This window comes from Aspergillus puulaauensis, chromosome 2 (genome assembly GCF_016861865.1).
Source record: "Aspergillus puulaauensis MK2 DNA, chromosome 2, nearly complete sequence".
In the NCBI taxonomy this organism is placed as follows: domain Eukaryota; kingdom Fungi; phylum Ascomycota; class Eurotiomycetes; order Eurotiales; family Aspergillaceae; genus Aspergillus; species Aspergillus puulaauensis.
The window spans coordinates 3,313,196-3,328,367 of record NC_054858.1 but is presented as its reverse complement, the minus strand read 5'-3'; the positions used below and the strand labels follow the sequence as shown (position 1 = coordinate 3,328,367).

General features: G+C 50.5%; 6 protein-coding genes across 6 annotated transcripts; 3 read left to right on the top strand and 3 right to left on the bottom strand.

The window, feature by feature from the left end:
• Window positions 1-657: 657 nt before the first annotated feature.
• On the bottom strand, window positions 658-3,078 carry mak5 (ATP-dependent RNA helicase MAK5; the record flags this gene model as incomplete). The annotated part of the gene is made up of 3 exons (XM_041700108.1): window positions 658-1,512; window positions 1,563-2,777; window positions 2,827-3,078. The coding sequence occupies 3 exons, from the start codon at window positions 3,076-3,078 to the stop codon at window positions 658-660; spliced, it is 2,322 nt and encodes a 773-aa protein (XP_041553126.1).
• A 234-nt stretch (window positions 3,079-3,312) lies between these two features.
• On the top strand, window positions 3,313-4,605 carry APUU_21363A (tRNA methyltransferase TRM7; the record flags this gene model as incomplete). The annotated part of the gene is made up of 1 exon (XM_041700106.1): window positions 3,313-4,605. One exon carries the CDS (start codon window positions 3,313-3,315, stop codon window positions 4,603-4,605), a length of 1,293 nt encoding a protein of 430 aa, XP_041553125.1.
• Window positions 4,606-4,981: 376 nt separating this feature from the next.
• Window positions 4,982-8,128, bottom strand: APUU_21362S (sulfite reductase subunit alpha; the record flags this gene model as incomplete). The annotated part of the gene is made up of 1 exon (XM_041700105.1): window positions 4,982-8,128. One exon carries the CDS (start codon window positions 8,126-8,128, stop codon window positions 4,982-4,984), a length of 3,147 nt encoding a protein of 1,048 aa, XP_041553124.1.
• Window positions 8,129-8,597: 469 nt separating this feature from the next.
• On the top strand, window positions 8,598-9,407 carry FMP52_2 (uncharacterized protein; the record flags this gene model as incomplete). Its single annotated transcript, XM_041700104.1, has 2 exons — window positions 8,598-8,636; window positions 8,745-9,407. 2 exons carry the CDS (start codon window positions 8,598-8,600, stop codon window positions 9,405-9,407), a joined length of 702 nt encoding a protein of 233 aa, XP_041553123.1.
• A 224-nt stretch (window positions 9,408-9,631) lies between these two features.
• On the bottom strand, window positions 9,632-10,111 carry APUU_21360S (uncharacterized protein; the record flags this gene model as incomplete). Its single annotated transcript, XM_041700103.1, has 1 exon — window positions 9,632-10,111. One exon carries the CDS (start codon window positions 10,109-10,111, stop codon window positions 9,632-9,634), a length of 480 nt encoding a protein of 159 aa, XP_041553122.1.
• Window positions 10,112-13,879: 3,768 nt separating this feature from the next.
• On the top strand, window positions 13,880-14,215 carry APUU_21359A (uncharacterized protein; the record flags this gene model as incomplete). The annotated part of the gene is made up of 1 exon (XM_041700102.1): window positions 13,880-14,215. The coding sequence occupies one exon, from the start codon at window positions 13,880-13,882 to the stop codon at window positions 14,213-14,215; it is 336 nt and encodes a 111-aa protein (XP_041553121.1).
• Window positions 14,216-15,172: the final 957 nt, after the last annotated feature.

Sequence of the window (15,172 nt, the reverse complement as noted above, 5' to 3'; positions counted from 1 at the left end):
ATATGCCATTATACGACTGTTTATCCATTTAAGCTGTATACGGGTGTGTTCAGTCAAACTGCCGTGCGTTCTGCACACTCTGGTAAATGAGGTTTCGACAGGCTCTAGTCTGTGCCCTGGCCTCTATAAAGCTGCAAATACATCGAAAATAGATTTAAATTTACATTCGAGCGTGGATCAAACGCACAAGCCCCCGCAGGTTGAACAACGCCGGGCAAACGTCACAGTGAGCTTGCGATGATCTGTCGGCATGCCGAAGCCCGAAGTGGATCGTCACGCCGAACATGCCACAAACTCAAAGATCCCGGTAGCAGATCATTTCCCATCGGGATTGACGGCACCATCAATACCCATTGTCGGCTATAATACATATTTATATCGAGTGGTGAGTTTGATATAATTTGGTAGCCGTGGAGGGGCTCCTAGACCGGGGCCTGTGGTGCAGAAGAGATATGATTCACTGTCGGGCTTTCGTTTGAGAGTATCGATTAAACGGAGAAGATTCAGGCATCTAATCCCTGAGGGTAGGGACCTAATAAATGTTGATACGGTTACGCTATAGTGAATTCACGGTCATGATTATGCACATTACCAGATAATGAAATAACACCGACCTGATTGAATATGCTAAGTGGTATAGTAAAATCTGTACAAAATCTAGAAACCGAGAGGGTCAACTTGGCCCAGGAAGTTGTTGCTACTTTCCCCGCGTAGTAGAGCCTCAATGTCGACACGTCCTGACGTAATATACTTCTCGCTCACACCAAGGTTTATTCGTTGGGATAGGAGATCTTTCAACTCGGAACGAATCCCCGCCAGCTCAGCCTTGGAAGTGCTGCCAACTTGTCTGTCTCGCTCCTGCCGTCCACGACCACGTCCGCGCCCCCAGCCTTGAGCTTGGTCAAATTCGTCACTATCGTATTCGACACCGAGACCTTCGGCAGCATTCCGAAGCCAATTATCCTCCGACGTGATCTTCTCCTTAGCGATATTGGAATCCGTGATTTGAGCTGCAAGAACCACCCTCTGGCGAATTCGCGAGACGATCCTGCGGTCCAATTCGAGAGACTCAAGAGGCATTCGTTTTCCATTCGCCATGTTGGCGTGCACTTTGGCGGCTAGGCGAACCACGCCTACCATCTCCTCGGGAGAGCAAATGATAACACTTTTTCCTGAAGCACCCGCTCGAGCTGTACGACCAGAGCGGTGGACATATGCGTCTGCGGTACGTGGAGCGTGGTAGTGGATAACAAAGTCAATACCCTTAATATCAAGACCACGTGCCGCAACATCAGTTGCTACGAGGACAGTACCAGGTTCTGCCGTTGGAGACGAGAAACGCTCAACAGAGCGTAAACGTGCCTTTTGAGCCATTGACGAGTGAAGTGCTAGAGCTGGTACCTGTAGGTTTTGAAGCAGTTGCGTTACCCGCCTAACAGCAGAAATGGAGTTTGTGAAGACTAGAGTGCGGAGCTTTGGGTGATATAGAAGCAGCGTGTATAGATAGAGGTCCTAGAATCGATTAGCACAACTCATGAGATGGCAACGGCTGCATCACCAACCTTTTCCATTGCAGCACATTCAACAATTCCCTCCTTAAGACCCTCAGCCATCTGCGAAACAGGGTTGGCATCGATAAATTTCGGCTTCTCCTCCCTGAAATTGAGCTTCTGCAAAAGGTATTCCAAGGATTCTTTCTTGCTCATTATATCTCCACCAGTCGATTTGGCTTTCCCCGCGAGCTTCTGCTGCAGGTCGCGGTGGAAGGTAGCTGAGAAAACTAGGGTCTGTCTTTGAGAGCCAGGGTGGGCATCTTCCTCCCCGTCCGAGCTGCCTTCTTCATCGGGTGGGTCTCCATCTTCAACACGGTCAAGTGACCCCAGTATGTCCTCAACTTCCTTAAAGTGACCTTCACTCAGAAGTCTATCGGCCTCGTCAATGACAAGGAATTTTATGCCTTGCATTCTTCGAATCAAGCCTTGCCCTGTACGGAGAACTTCCCAGACTCGACCAGGGGTACCAATGATAATGTCAGCCGTATCAAGTAGTCTCTGCTGCTTCTGTACAGAGAGACCGCCAGTCAAAAGTGCCGTTCGAGCATTAGCCCCTGGAGCATTCGAAATGATGCTGTATATATGCTTCTGAAGCTGATGTGCGAGTTCCCTGGTCGGGGAGAGAATCAAGGCGATCGGGGTCTTGCCCTTCTTTTCTTTTTCTGAATCGTCCTTCTTTTCGTTTCGCTCCTGTTCAAGATAGTGTTCCAAAATGGGTAAACCGAACGCCAAGGTCTTTCCTGAACCTGTGGATGCTTTGCCGACAACATCATGTCCATCGAGAATCGAAGGTATACACGACTTTTGGACTGCAGTTGGGGTGCCAAACTTCAACTTGGATAAGCTGGTAAGTGTCTCTGGAGAGAGACCTAACGGCCCCCACGCAGAAATATCAGCACCGTCATCATCTGCCTCATCTTCTAGTGCAGCAAATGAAAGCCCAGGTTTGATGTTGCGGTCTTCAGGCTTAGATCCTCCCTTTTCTTTCTGTTCTTTCGGCGTCTTTCTAGAATCCTTATTTTTTGTCTCCTGTTTTCCCTTCTTTTTGGTCGCTTCGGGTTTCTTCTCATTCACCTTCGCTGGCTTGGGTTCCTGTTTCGCTTTCGAGCCACCGCTCTGATCCGCAGACTCCCCGTCACTAAAACCACTCCATTCGTCATCGAATTTGGCATTCTCCGCCTTCGGTTCAGACTTCTTCAGAATAGACTTTCCGGGTTTTGCAGCCTAATACCATCAGTCATGCATTGGTTATAATTGGAGCTCAATATCATACCTTGAATCGTAGCTCTCCTTTCCCTTGGGGTTTGAGAACATCCACCCCCTCGATCTCTTCCAGCCCAAAGAACCCCTCGAAGCTATCAAGTCGATCGGGCAGCGCAACTTCCTTCCAATTGAGCTCGTCGACTCCGACAGCCACCTCCGGCGGCGGCTGTTTCTCCGTCGTACCGTTGGAGTCGCCGGTCCTTTTGCGCTTTTTGAACTGTGAATCCGAACCCTTTTGATCGCGCTGACGCTTCTGACCCATGATGAATTAAAAATCAGCACGAAATTATGATAGAGCTAGATTGTCGCAGAATGTTGTCTTCCCCGAAGAGTTCGATTTTTGGGAAAGAAAAAAAGCGGCAGAAATGAGGTACCGCCTTCTGTTCCGAGCCAAATCTTATCGCAGCCCCACGCACCAAGAGAAATCGGAAATCGTCCCTCCATTGGAATTACCTTATTCACTTCGTCGTCGCACATTAGGATAACACAAACGAATATGGGAAAGTCTTCAAAAGACAAGCGCGATGCCTACTACCGCCTGGCCAAGGAGCAAAATTGGCGTGCACGGTCCGCCTTCAAATTGATTCAGATCGACGAGCAATTCGATCTATTCGAGCATGAGAATCCGGAGAAAGTGACCAGAGTCGTCGATCTTTGCGCCGCTCCCGGTAGCTGGAGTCAAGTACTCAGCCGGGTGCTGATTAAGGGCGAGAGTTTTGGACGCAGGTCGTGGGTCGAGAAAAGGCGCAAGGAACAAGCAGCATTGACGAAAGTCAACGGCAATGCAGAGGGGAAGGACGGCCAGGAGACCGGCCCGAGCACTTCAGACGAGACTGACCCAACTGCCTTAAAGCCACGGGAAAATGTCAAGATTGTCTCTATTGATCTTCAACCCATGGCGCCTCTCCAAGGCATCACAACCCTACAAGCCGATATCACGCACCCCTCCACAATCCCTCTTCTACTACGGGCACTAGACCCTGAAGATTATGACTCGACGACATCCTCTACACCTCACGCTATCCGCCAACCACACCCAGTCGACCTCGTCATCTCCGACGGTGCTCCGGACGTGACAGGTCTACACGATTTAGACATCTATATCCAATCCCAGCTCCTCTTCTCTGCACTGAACTTGGCCTTGGGCGTCCTCCGCCCAGGCGGCAAGTTTGTTGCCAAAATCTTCCGTGAGCGAGACGTGGACCTCCTCTATTCCCAGCTTCGCACAGTCTTCGAAAGGGTAAGCGTTGCCAAGCCAAGGAGTAGTCGTGCGAGCAGTCTCGAGGCATTTATCGTTTGCGAGGGGTTTATCCCACCAGCAATCCACGATAGTGCTCTGGGCGTAGACTCTCTGAAGGCTCCTCTGTTTGGTGGCGCAGCTATCCCGCAGGCCGTATCACAAGACGGCAACATCGCCGTGGAGGTACCGGAGGAGGGGCAGGGCACAGCCAAAACTGTGAAGACAGTCAAATCAACACCTCAGGGTAAAGATAGCAACACCCAAACCCGTCTGCTACACGAAGACTCAGGCGACTCGACCACACCTGAACCTCTCTTCAATAAGCCAGAGAAGTTCGCTGCTGAAAACAGGTGGATACCCTCGTTCATTGCTTGCGGTGACCTGTCTGCCTGGGATTCCGACGCTTCATACACATTACCACCCGACTACGTTAACTTGGATCCTGTTCAACCGCCCATGGCCCCTCCATACCGGCGAGCGCTTGAGCTAAGGAAAGAAAAGGGCGGTGCGTACGGTAAGACGAAATTGGGAACTGTGGGACGAGCGTGAAATATTTTTGATACTTCCGGTCATTGTTTCTTAACGTCTTCGTTAAAAGATAGAGTATGCATTTTAGAGGGGTTCATGGAGCTTCACAGGTATATATAAAATAGATACCCGGGTGGATGGTAAAAACAAAGTTTTGAAGACACTACTTAATTACAACGGCAAGATTTGTATAGGTTATTTGAGAGAGATTCAAATATTTGTCATTCATAAGGCATAATGTAATATAACCAAGAGAATCGCAGAATATGCAAGGTATATAATGTCTATCAAAAGGTAATCGTTGTCATGTCAGAACATCAAAAAGCGCTGAAACAAGTTGTATAGACAAAAGAGGGCACCAATGCTGCATACGATCACGAAATTAAGTTTTAGCTTTTTAGTAGACTTCGAGAACGTATCTCTCGTCATCCTTCAGTTTCTCGATCTCCTTGCGGGTCTCAATCCTCTTGCCGTTGTTCTTGGCCTCGGCGGCAATAGCTTCCTCGAGAACAGCAGTGACATCAGGAACAGGCCAAGTGGGACCGCAGAGGTAGAAAGATCCTTCCTCACGGATGTAAGCTTGCATAATTTCGGGGAGAGTCTGGCGCATGCGGTCCTGGATGTAGATCTTCTGGGGCTGGTCACGAGAGAACGCACGGCCGAGAAGAGTGATCACACCAGCTTCCTGGTACGCTTCCCATTCCTCACCGTAGCAGTATTCTTCGCGCTGGTGACGAGATCCCATGTACAAGAGGACTGCACCGATCTCCTTGCCCTGGGCCTTTTCGAGAGCACGGTGCTGCACGAAGGCACGGAAAGGGGCGAGACCGGTTCCGAGACCAGCCATGATGAGCGGCTGCGTGGACTTGGGAGGCAGCTTCATGACACTGGACTTGACGCTGACGGTGACTGGGGTTCCGGGTTGGAGGCGGCTCAGGTAGCGAGTGGAGATACCGAAGCGGTCGCGGCCACGGGGGTCGGTCCAGTTAACGACAACGATCATGAGAGCCACGCTTGTGGGGGTGACCTTCTGGCACGAGGCGATAGAGTACTCACGACGCTTCATGGGGCTGACGATGCGGATGAGGTCGTGGAAGTCGGGGTGAGCGGACGGGTACTCGAGCAGGATGTCGGCGTAGGTGACGGTGTCGACCTCAGCACGGCGCTTGAATTCCACGGCACCATCGGGACCACCCAAGGTGAGAAGGTCCGTCTTCTCTTTCTCGTCGGTGGCGAACTCGGCGAGAGCCTCGTAGAAGCGCTTAGGGGGGCGACCGAAGATGTCAACGTTCTGCATGAGAGCCTGGTACACAGTGCGGTTCTCTAGCACGGCAGGGTCCTCGCGGCTTGGGACTTCAACGATATCATCGGCGTTCAAGCCGTAGAAATTGATGAACTCCACAATTTCCTGGGGATCATTCTCACAGTGCACGCCCAGAGCCTCACCAATGTCGTATGTGAGGCCTGAGTCACCCAAATCGAACTCGATGTGGAAGATGTTACGATCGTAGGTGGTGGGAGTCAAACGCCTGTTCTCCTGGACATGAACAGTGAAGGTCTTAGTAGGCAGGTCGGGACGAAGAGAGCTCTGGACACCATAGGCTTCCTTGAATGCCAGACCCTTAGCAACAGTCTGCCAGTCCTTAAGGAAAGTGGCAGGCTCGGCATCCTCCTTGTCGAATGGCGCGAAGCTGTTGGCGTTCAAATCCCTCACGAGCTTAGGTGCCTCAGCACCCTCCTCAGGAGTTTTCCAGGCCTCAGGAATCTCACGCTGGTTGAGAACCTTTTCAAGTTCCTTGCCAGCCTTTTCTAATGACTCGCCATTGCCGGAGATGGCAGCAAGCTTCTTAACACCAGACGCCTCGAGGTCGGGAAGAGCCACGCGTAGGAACGCAACCTGCTGAGCAACAAGGGGCTCGAGGGCAGATTCTTCCACGGCGGACACGTCGAAAAGGTGGAGGGCAATTCCGCGCTGAGCGACCGCCTGCTTAAATGCCGAAGGCAACTTCTTCTCCAGCTCGTCGTCATCCTTGATGCCACTAACGTTCAGAATAAGCTTGCCGTTGTTCTTAAGCGAGGCAAGAACGTCAATTTCTCCCAGCAACTTGACGTCTCCGACATAAGCGGTGTCAGCCGCATTGACAGCATAAGGAGCATCCAAAGTCTTCGGGCTCTTGCGAATGTCAACCCGGAAAACTCCACCCTGGATCTGGTTGTCAAATGTCTGGCTGGTGGTGACATTAGTTGTTGAATCAGCGGCCAGCGCTTGTGACAGAAGGGCTGCGGTATCCTTAGATGCGGAAGTGTCGACGTCCCAGAAGGTAAATTCTTGCACAGTAGCGGGGTCCAAGAGCTGAAGGGGCTCGGCAGCACTATCAGTTTGAACGATGGGCTTCTCCGAAACGAGCTGGAAGGATGCAGCGATGCTGATCAAGTCCCAGCGCTGAGAACGGGCATATTTGATGTCCACACAAGTAGGCGCCTGTTCCCGGTCGGTGGCGAATGTCAGAGCAGCCAGGACATCCTCGTAAAGGGTAGAACGAAAGCCCTGTTCTTGCACAGCCTGCTCATTGACAACCTGTCCAAGAACACCAACGGTCTTCACGGACTTGGGCAGAACCTTCAAAAACTCTTCCTCGACAAACGGGCGATACACACGAACGTTAACAACACCAACGCGTACACCATCCTTGGCCAAAGAACGAGCAACCTGCGCAGTAAGTGAGGCCTCGATAGTACCGAAAGCAACCAGGACAGATGTGGGTTCAGCGTGACCGTGGTACTCAAAAGCACCATAATCAGTGCCAAGCTCACCGTTCAATGACTGGATCAGTTCAAGCAATTTGCCCTGGTCATCGAGGTGGCGGCTGCGCTGGTCTTCCAAAGTTTTGCGAACAGTCTCGTAGGTGCGAGCAAGACCGGCCTGGCTAAGGGTATCGATGACACGGGTATTTTCGCGTCCAACACGGACACCATCGTAGATGTGGATGGAGGGCAGGACATTCGCAAGCAATGTGGTGAGGAGAGCCATGTGCTGAGACTCATGGACGGAGGCACTCGAGACAAGACCAAGTCCGAGCTCCTCAGCAAGAGAGAGAGCTGAAGCATAATCAGAAACTAATCCATCCTCTCCTGCATAGTCAACAGCGGCGACGTGAGCGGCAACGGGGCTAGCGACAGAGTATAGAAGGGAAAGCTGTTCCAGGGCGGCACGCATGTACGGCAGTGTAGCGGAGGACGCAACGATACCCTGAGGAACATGGCGCTTTTTCAGATCAAAATCTTGGGAGAAAAGGTATCCGAGGGCGATGTTTCCGGCACCCTGACGAGTTTCCATGGCCTGGACAGCCGGGGAGTCGCCATTGGCATTGACTTCCTGCTTCGCAGCCCATTCACGAATGGCAATATCCAGCTCAAAAGACTCCGGGGAGTAGGAGAAGATCTTGTCGCTGAGAGCGTAGGCGACCTGCTGAATTAGGGTCTGAGCGGTCACATATGTAGGGCCACCGATGGTCGACAGGGCTGGCGAAGAGAAGGAGCCCATGGTGAAAATTCCTGTTCAGACACCAGACGAAAGTATCTGCTATCCCAACAAGAGGAACAAAAGACAAAAGACAAAAGCAATGGGAAGAAAGAGAGAAAAAGTGCGCCTGGGAGGAGGCGGATTCCCTCTATAGTCCCCCAGGAAAAATGCCAGGGGTTTATACCCAAAACAGCCTAGTGGCGATCACGCAATTTCTTATCTGACAAAATAAGGGCGGTGAATGCTGGCAGAATCGCTCCGCTTTCGGCCGACGACACTTTTCCCCGCATTAGTAATTATCATCTCCAATTTTTCCAGTTTACCGCCTCAGGCATCAGTTATCCGGTCTAGGCTTAGCCCACGAACTCGAGCTGTGAAATGAAAGACAACGTCATTGTCCACTGCCTCTGCTTCCTTTCAATTTAGCGCCAGCGATTCCCCAACTCTTGTTCTAGCCAGCAAAGAACTAGCCCATTCACAATCATCTAAAATGGCAAACGTGGCTTTGATTGGATGCACAGGCATGGTGGTATGTTCTTCAACTCCGCATTTGTATCACGGCCAACCTTGAAGATGTTATCAATACAAGCGCATCACAGAGCTTGATCCGTGGCACTGAGAACTCATACATTCTTAGGGAGGTCATATCCTCTCCAGCCTTCTTGCAAACCCAGCTGTCACGCGAGTTGACACAATCTCCCGTCGCACTCCGCAAGCCGCAGCATCCGCGCCCAATGCAAAACTAACGACCTTCGTGTCCACCGATACGTCGAAATGGCCAAGTGAGCTCTCTTCTCTCACTCCAACTCCGTCTATTTTCATTTCAGCCTTCGCCACCACACGAGGAGCGGCAGGTGGTTTCGAGGAACAGTATAAAATTGAGCACGACTTCAATATCGAAATGGCGAAGGCTGCTCGTGATGCGGGAACCAAGGTGTACGTCCTTATTTCGTCTAACGGCGCCGACGCAAAGTCCAATTTCGCGTATATGAGGATGAAAGGGGAAATTGAAAATAATATCAAGGCATTGGACTTCGAGAGGACTGTAATTCTTCGACCGGGGTTGATTGCCGGCCAGCGGGACGAGAGTCGGCCTATGGAAGCTGTGGCTCGATTCTTCGCAGGTACTGTGGGTAAGCTGCACTCCAGCTTGAAGGATGGGTGGGCGCAGGAGGCCGATGTCATTGGCAATGCTGCTGTCAATGCTGGGCTCAAGGCCCTGGATGGCAATGTTCCCGAGGGCAGTGAAAAGGTCTGGTATCTGCATGGCAACGACATCATCCAGAATGGGAAGGCATGAAATTCGGGCTCCAGCGGAAGTAGTCTGTATATATTGAAGCCCATTTAAGATGTTTTATGAATTTATGTTACTTGCTGCGTTCTTTTGAGCTCCTCGTCTTGTCTATAATGCTCTAGTGCAAAGAAATATATTTCTACAATGTCCAACATAAAACTCAACTATACAGACTATCAACGACCTGCAGCCTCCCAAAACATGGACATTTCTAAACCAAATTAATCGACCTATCGCTTCCCGGCCTTGGTCTCCCTATTCTTCCTTGGCCATCCCCTAGTACTATGCCCCGCCTTATCAACATTCTTCTGCGCACCGCCCTCCATCGGATCTCTCGCACCACCAACATCTTTATCCGCACCACTAACATCCAATGGGTCGCGAGTATCGCCCTTCCTTCTAGTCTCTTCCCTCGACGCACCTATTTCGCTCTCAGGCGACGTCCTGGTCGGATCAAATGCCTCATCCCGGCTCGCGACCTCGTCCGTCGTACCCGACTGAGAGCTCTCCGTGCGCTGCGGGTCTAGCTTGTTGCGGTCATGGTAGTGGTCCTCCTCGTCCTGCGGCTGAGCTGCTTGACGGGGTAGGACGGTTGTGAAGGTCCTGCGAGCTTGCACGGTTGAGGCGAGTGTGCGTTGGGGTTGCAGGCTAGCAACCCGGCCCAATTGGCGAACCGTTGAGATTCCTTTCCACATGGCTGGAGATATCATCGCGAGTTTTTGAATGAGAAATATAGCAATAATGTCAAGTTTTGAAACGTATTCCGTTGGAGTATAAGGTCTTGTAGTTCTATATTGTCATTGGTTAGGCGTATCTCGGGCGGCCTGAGTAAGGCACAACGTACCGTACTATTATGAGGTTTCAATTTAATTCTGAGGTAGATAGGGGTCTAGAGAAGAGAAAGCAAGATGAATCAACTTCGAACTTTCATCCTGGAAGAACAGGACTCTGTTCAACCGGTCATATTGACGTCATAACCCCAAATTAAAATATCTACACGTGACCTGGTTCGATACAAAGTACATAATAAGTTTTGAATAGCCAGTATGTATTGCGGCACGGCACTATTGCAGCTTTAGAGAGTTTCTCCAAATTTCATTTCTATTATACACGGTACTACAGGGAGGAGGGCTCAGACCACCGGACTAAGAGGCAAAGGGGGAAACCATAGACCAACACTCTCGAGACACGTCTCGAAAAGCAAAACATCCGTACTCAGATAATAAGCCAGAGCGTTGGTGGCGAAGCTATCTCGTGCGAGGGAATATTACGAAAAACCAAAAGAGAGGAACCGACACGTAACCTTGGGAGTACGTGACGGCAGTAAACTCTAACATGCCACGTCAACTGGGCTATACAGACCAAAGGCTCTTGAATTGAGCCATGAGCGCCACTGTGATATCCCTGCAGGTTCGGGGCATACTTGGGCAAGGGCCAATGTAGAGGTCTAAGCCCATACCGACAATTTCCATGCACCAATCGAGGCGAAGGAAAGTTGCCAACGGGCAAAACCAAAAGGAAGGCGTGGATGCATCGTACGGTGCGATGATCACTGTTGCAGGGCAGCTTTTAGGCTGCACTGAATAATGACAAGGCTAGATCTACATCACACCCGGAACATCAGTAGTACCAAGGCTCGCTCTAACTAGCGGGTGGGCGTCGAATGACTCAGGAAACGAGACCACGAACCTGAGCTTAGAATTCGCAGAGCGGTGCAGCTGTCAACTTGCAGATGCACGGATCCGCCCCCAAATCACCATGGAATGGTGAGCGGGTCCCTTGTCGAGAACCCGAGAGAATTCGAATGCACCTAGCAGGGATCCCGTTTAGATGCATAAGAGCATTAGCGTGTCGGTCAATCTACTGGCCATGGTTTGCTGATAATGATTAGCGTGCGCCTCCGTAAGAACCAATCCAAACACGTAGCAAGGATACACCAAAGAAGTACTCTTACCTTAAAACCGCGAATGCGGAATCGGCCTTTTCCATTTGTTACCTGGAAACACGGGCGTATGCGGAATCCGCAGAAGGTACACTTGCTTGACAATCACGGGATCAAAACAACCCGGCGTACCGGGTAACCGGAGCCCGTGTGTGGGTCTCTCGAATCCAAATTCAACGTCATCAAAAGTGGAATTTGATAGCCAGGACATTGATGGGAGAGGGCTCGTGAAGCGAAACGAGTTAACATGACTTTTTCTCAGCCCACAATGGGTAAGATGAGCTTGACTGATTGGCGTATATTGGTTCCCATGCTGCTCGGCGAGATCCTTGTTGTTGAAAGTATAATTGCCAGTGTCAGGGATAGACAAGACGTGCCCGACGTAAGACAGCTCGAGAGAAGGAGAAGCAGTGGCAAAAGGAGAATGGATCAGCTCGTGAACGGAGGCGGAGTTGACATCGAACGTTGCTTCTGTGACTCCAAAATCGGTCTGAGCTGGCAATCAACCGCTACCATGGTTCCGTCCATTCCGTTGTTTAGAGCACATCCAGTCAAATGGGATATTCCGACGATCCTTCGCCATCACACGAGGATTACAGCAGGGCGATGGAAATTCACGGAACCGCCATGACTCCCAGAACGCTAGGCCAAGCGGGAACGAGAGGATTGCCCGATTGTTCGCCAATAACAGAGAGAGCGAACGAAGCAGCCTCCTAGGCTCATTTCCATGCGACGTATGTCGACAGCCTTCTTCCTCGAAGGAGCCCATCAGCAGAAGATGAAATTTGAACGCAATTGACCAGACGAAGAACGCCACGTCAGAGAGTCTCCGAGCTCTAGTGCAGCTGCATGGGTTGAGTGTAGGTCTACCGTACCACAGTCCGTATCAACTATGGCCGAAGCGCAAAAGCAACATCCTATCATCTTGACCGAGGGTCGTATGGAACCGAACTGAACCCTGCACCTGAGCGGGGGTGGATGCGGGATTACTTGTCTGCAGATGTAAGAGATCAGCTGAATGAATCGGCTTCTCATGGAACCCAAGCCCATCATGCCAATTCGAGGAAGAGCGAATTCCAAGGCCGATAGCCACGGATGCAACGGACACCAATCGACAGGTGCTAGTGACGCATAGTTTGCCACGAAGGGCAGAAACTTTTGGGTAACGATGTCCGAACGGGACCATGCGGACATGATACAGCCATCGCCATGGAAAAGGCCGATACACACCCCTAAGCTGATAAAATTTGGAGATGGCAAATGGACCCCAAAGCACAAGAAATGTTCTTTTTTTTTTTTTCGAAGGTCAAGGACGGCAGGTCCTATTACCCATTTCGGTCAATGTATGACGAGTTGGATGACAGAATCAGGCCGTAGGTTGACCCCAGTAAAGTGATCCGTATCATTGCTAGCAGCAAGGACAGGTCTTTCCAAACCAATTGGCTGTGAGTGAAGATTCAGATAACCTAGTAGGGTGGTAGGGTACCTGAAAGGTTGGGCCGGGATAGCACGCTGATCATGCTCATGCGGAAAGCAATAAACAACTTGTAAAATTGTTCATTGTTTTTGAATTTTATCTTTTGATGAGCCCCGCTTCTCAGAATTCATTTCCTCGTTCATCTTGATTGGTGGTCTCCTCATTTGCTCTTGTCAGTCTTTTTCTAGTTCCGTTCCGTTTTGATTTTTCACTTCCAATTGAATGCAAGGTTAACTTTGACCAGGGGGAAAAGAAGGCTCCAATGTAAGACAGCTTGACAGCTGGCACAAGGTAACAGCCTAACCATGCAGGAGCTTTGATCCATCAGGTGTGAAGGATGTTTGGTTCTCGAAAAGCGGCTTCATGCGGAACGCAGATGCGTAGACGAAACGGGGATGATCGATGGAAAATCCATGGCCACCGTTCCAAAACACCATCCCAAAGCGAGAATCATTGACTCGGGCTGAGGGATTTTCAAATGCCCGGGCTAGCTGAGAAGAAACCATGCTGCCACGACAGCAGGATGCATGCATTCGTGAAGCGTCCGCTGATTACGACTGACCCAGAAAGGGAATGTTGTGGATATTTCGTGTCTCCACTAGGCTCCCAGGAGAAACATTCAACGGACGTGATGTGAATGTGATGAGAACATGCCGTAGACGATAAGCCGTCGCATGCTAAAGCGACTCGATCGACAGCGAATGGTGATAGAACGAAGAGGCCGTGGACCGTGACATAGGAGCTCCTCACGAGACATAAATAGGCCATCCACTCCCAGAGATTGATGAGATGGATCATTAATTGTTTCAGACCACATATCTCCATAAGAAACAACAAGCAATAACTGCTTCCCTTCTGAAAGAAATCGTTTCAACCTTGAACCTGCAACATTCTTCAAGAATTATTGTGCAAGCCTAGCCTATCAAATTCGCTTGGGCGGTAGGAAAACCTAAGTCAGCCAATCAGAACCGAGAACAAAGGTGAAACGACGACTGTACCAACAAGTAAGTCCTGATCAAGACCCAGATGGGCGGAGTATCGCTGACAGGCTCTGTAGAAATGTGTTTCTACAACCAGAAGAGATTCACCTGCGGAGACTGGAGTTGGACCAGTTTTGCTCAGCGGTGCAACTACGAATACCGCACTGGCGAGACATGCGGGATGAGGCTGGTGAATACCACGGAGATCGAGCCATCCAAGTGCCGTCTCTGCGAGAAAATCGAAACCAAGTACCGTCGACGTGGCGTTGAAATTGAACGACTGAACCGGTGGAAACGCGAGGGGAGCACCCTTGTGGCGTCCATGGACAAGTCCCAGAAGATGGTCATGGATCTTGATAGGGAGATCAAACAGCTGCAGCGGGAGCGAGAGGAGAAACAGAGGGCGCTGTCATGAGGCTGGGAGCTTTTTGGCTAATCGGTGGCTGAGGAGCTCTGTCCCAAATTTCGGGTCTAATATCGATGATTCCTGTCGTTTCATTTTTGTTGATTCCCTCATTTGTAATGCTCATTTGTTTTCGCTTTCAATCGTTCAATGGCGCTCCTGTTTGTTAGTGTGTCTCATACCATGTGTTACCTTACTCTGAAGCTCATCAGCCACACAGTCATGTCCAGCTAGTTTCAAGCCAAACACATCCGACCATGGTTGGAGGAAAAGTTCGGTTTGCCACCGTTGACGAGATCGTATAATCCAATGAATTCTTCTATTTTTGGTGATTCCCTAACATATTGGGTGAAGGTGGAACTCCGTAAGCGCCTGTATTCCTGAACGAGCAGATGGTCCCCAGGACAGAACCGCTAGGTAGCCATGGCGGTCTGAACCCAAAGGCAAAAAGCGAAAGGGGTTTGCTGAAAGACCGGCACCACAGTGCGAATTGTTCACGGTGCCCCCCAGTATGACCGTACTTTTCCCTGACACATTCCAGGAAGCGGAGAGTTGTTGTTGCCTTGTTGTCGTCGGTCAACCCCGCATGCCAAAACATAGGACGATCACATGATCCGGTACCCGCATCGTTAGTAAGCGGCTCGGCGTTGCATTCGACTTTAACGGCCTCAGCTGCACGTCAAGTGGTTAGTGGAATGATTCAGGGTCTCTGATGAAGTACTTGCAGGCGTGAAGAAACTCTAATGGCAATTAAATAAAGGCAAGAATGATAGGGTCGACAGGTAGTTGGAAGAGAGCAGCTCACTTATCACCTAGTACCCAACATATATGTTGATCCATCTGAGGACTCATTCACATTGAAAGGGCTCAGTAGCCCTCAAGTACATCTTCACTGTCGACCGGGGGTGAGCGGACTCGCGTGGAATAACATTAGTGGAATAACACCACGAGATGTAATCTAAGATCAAA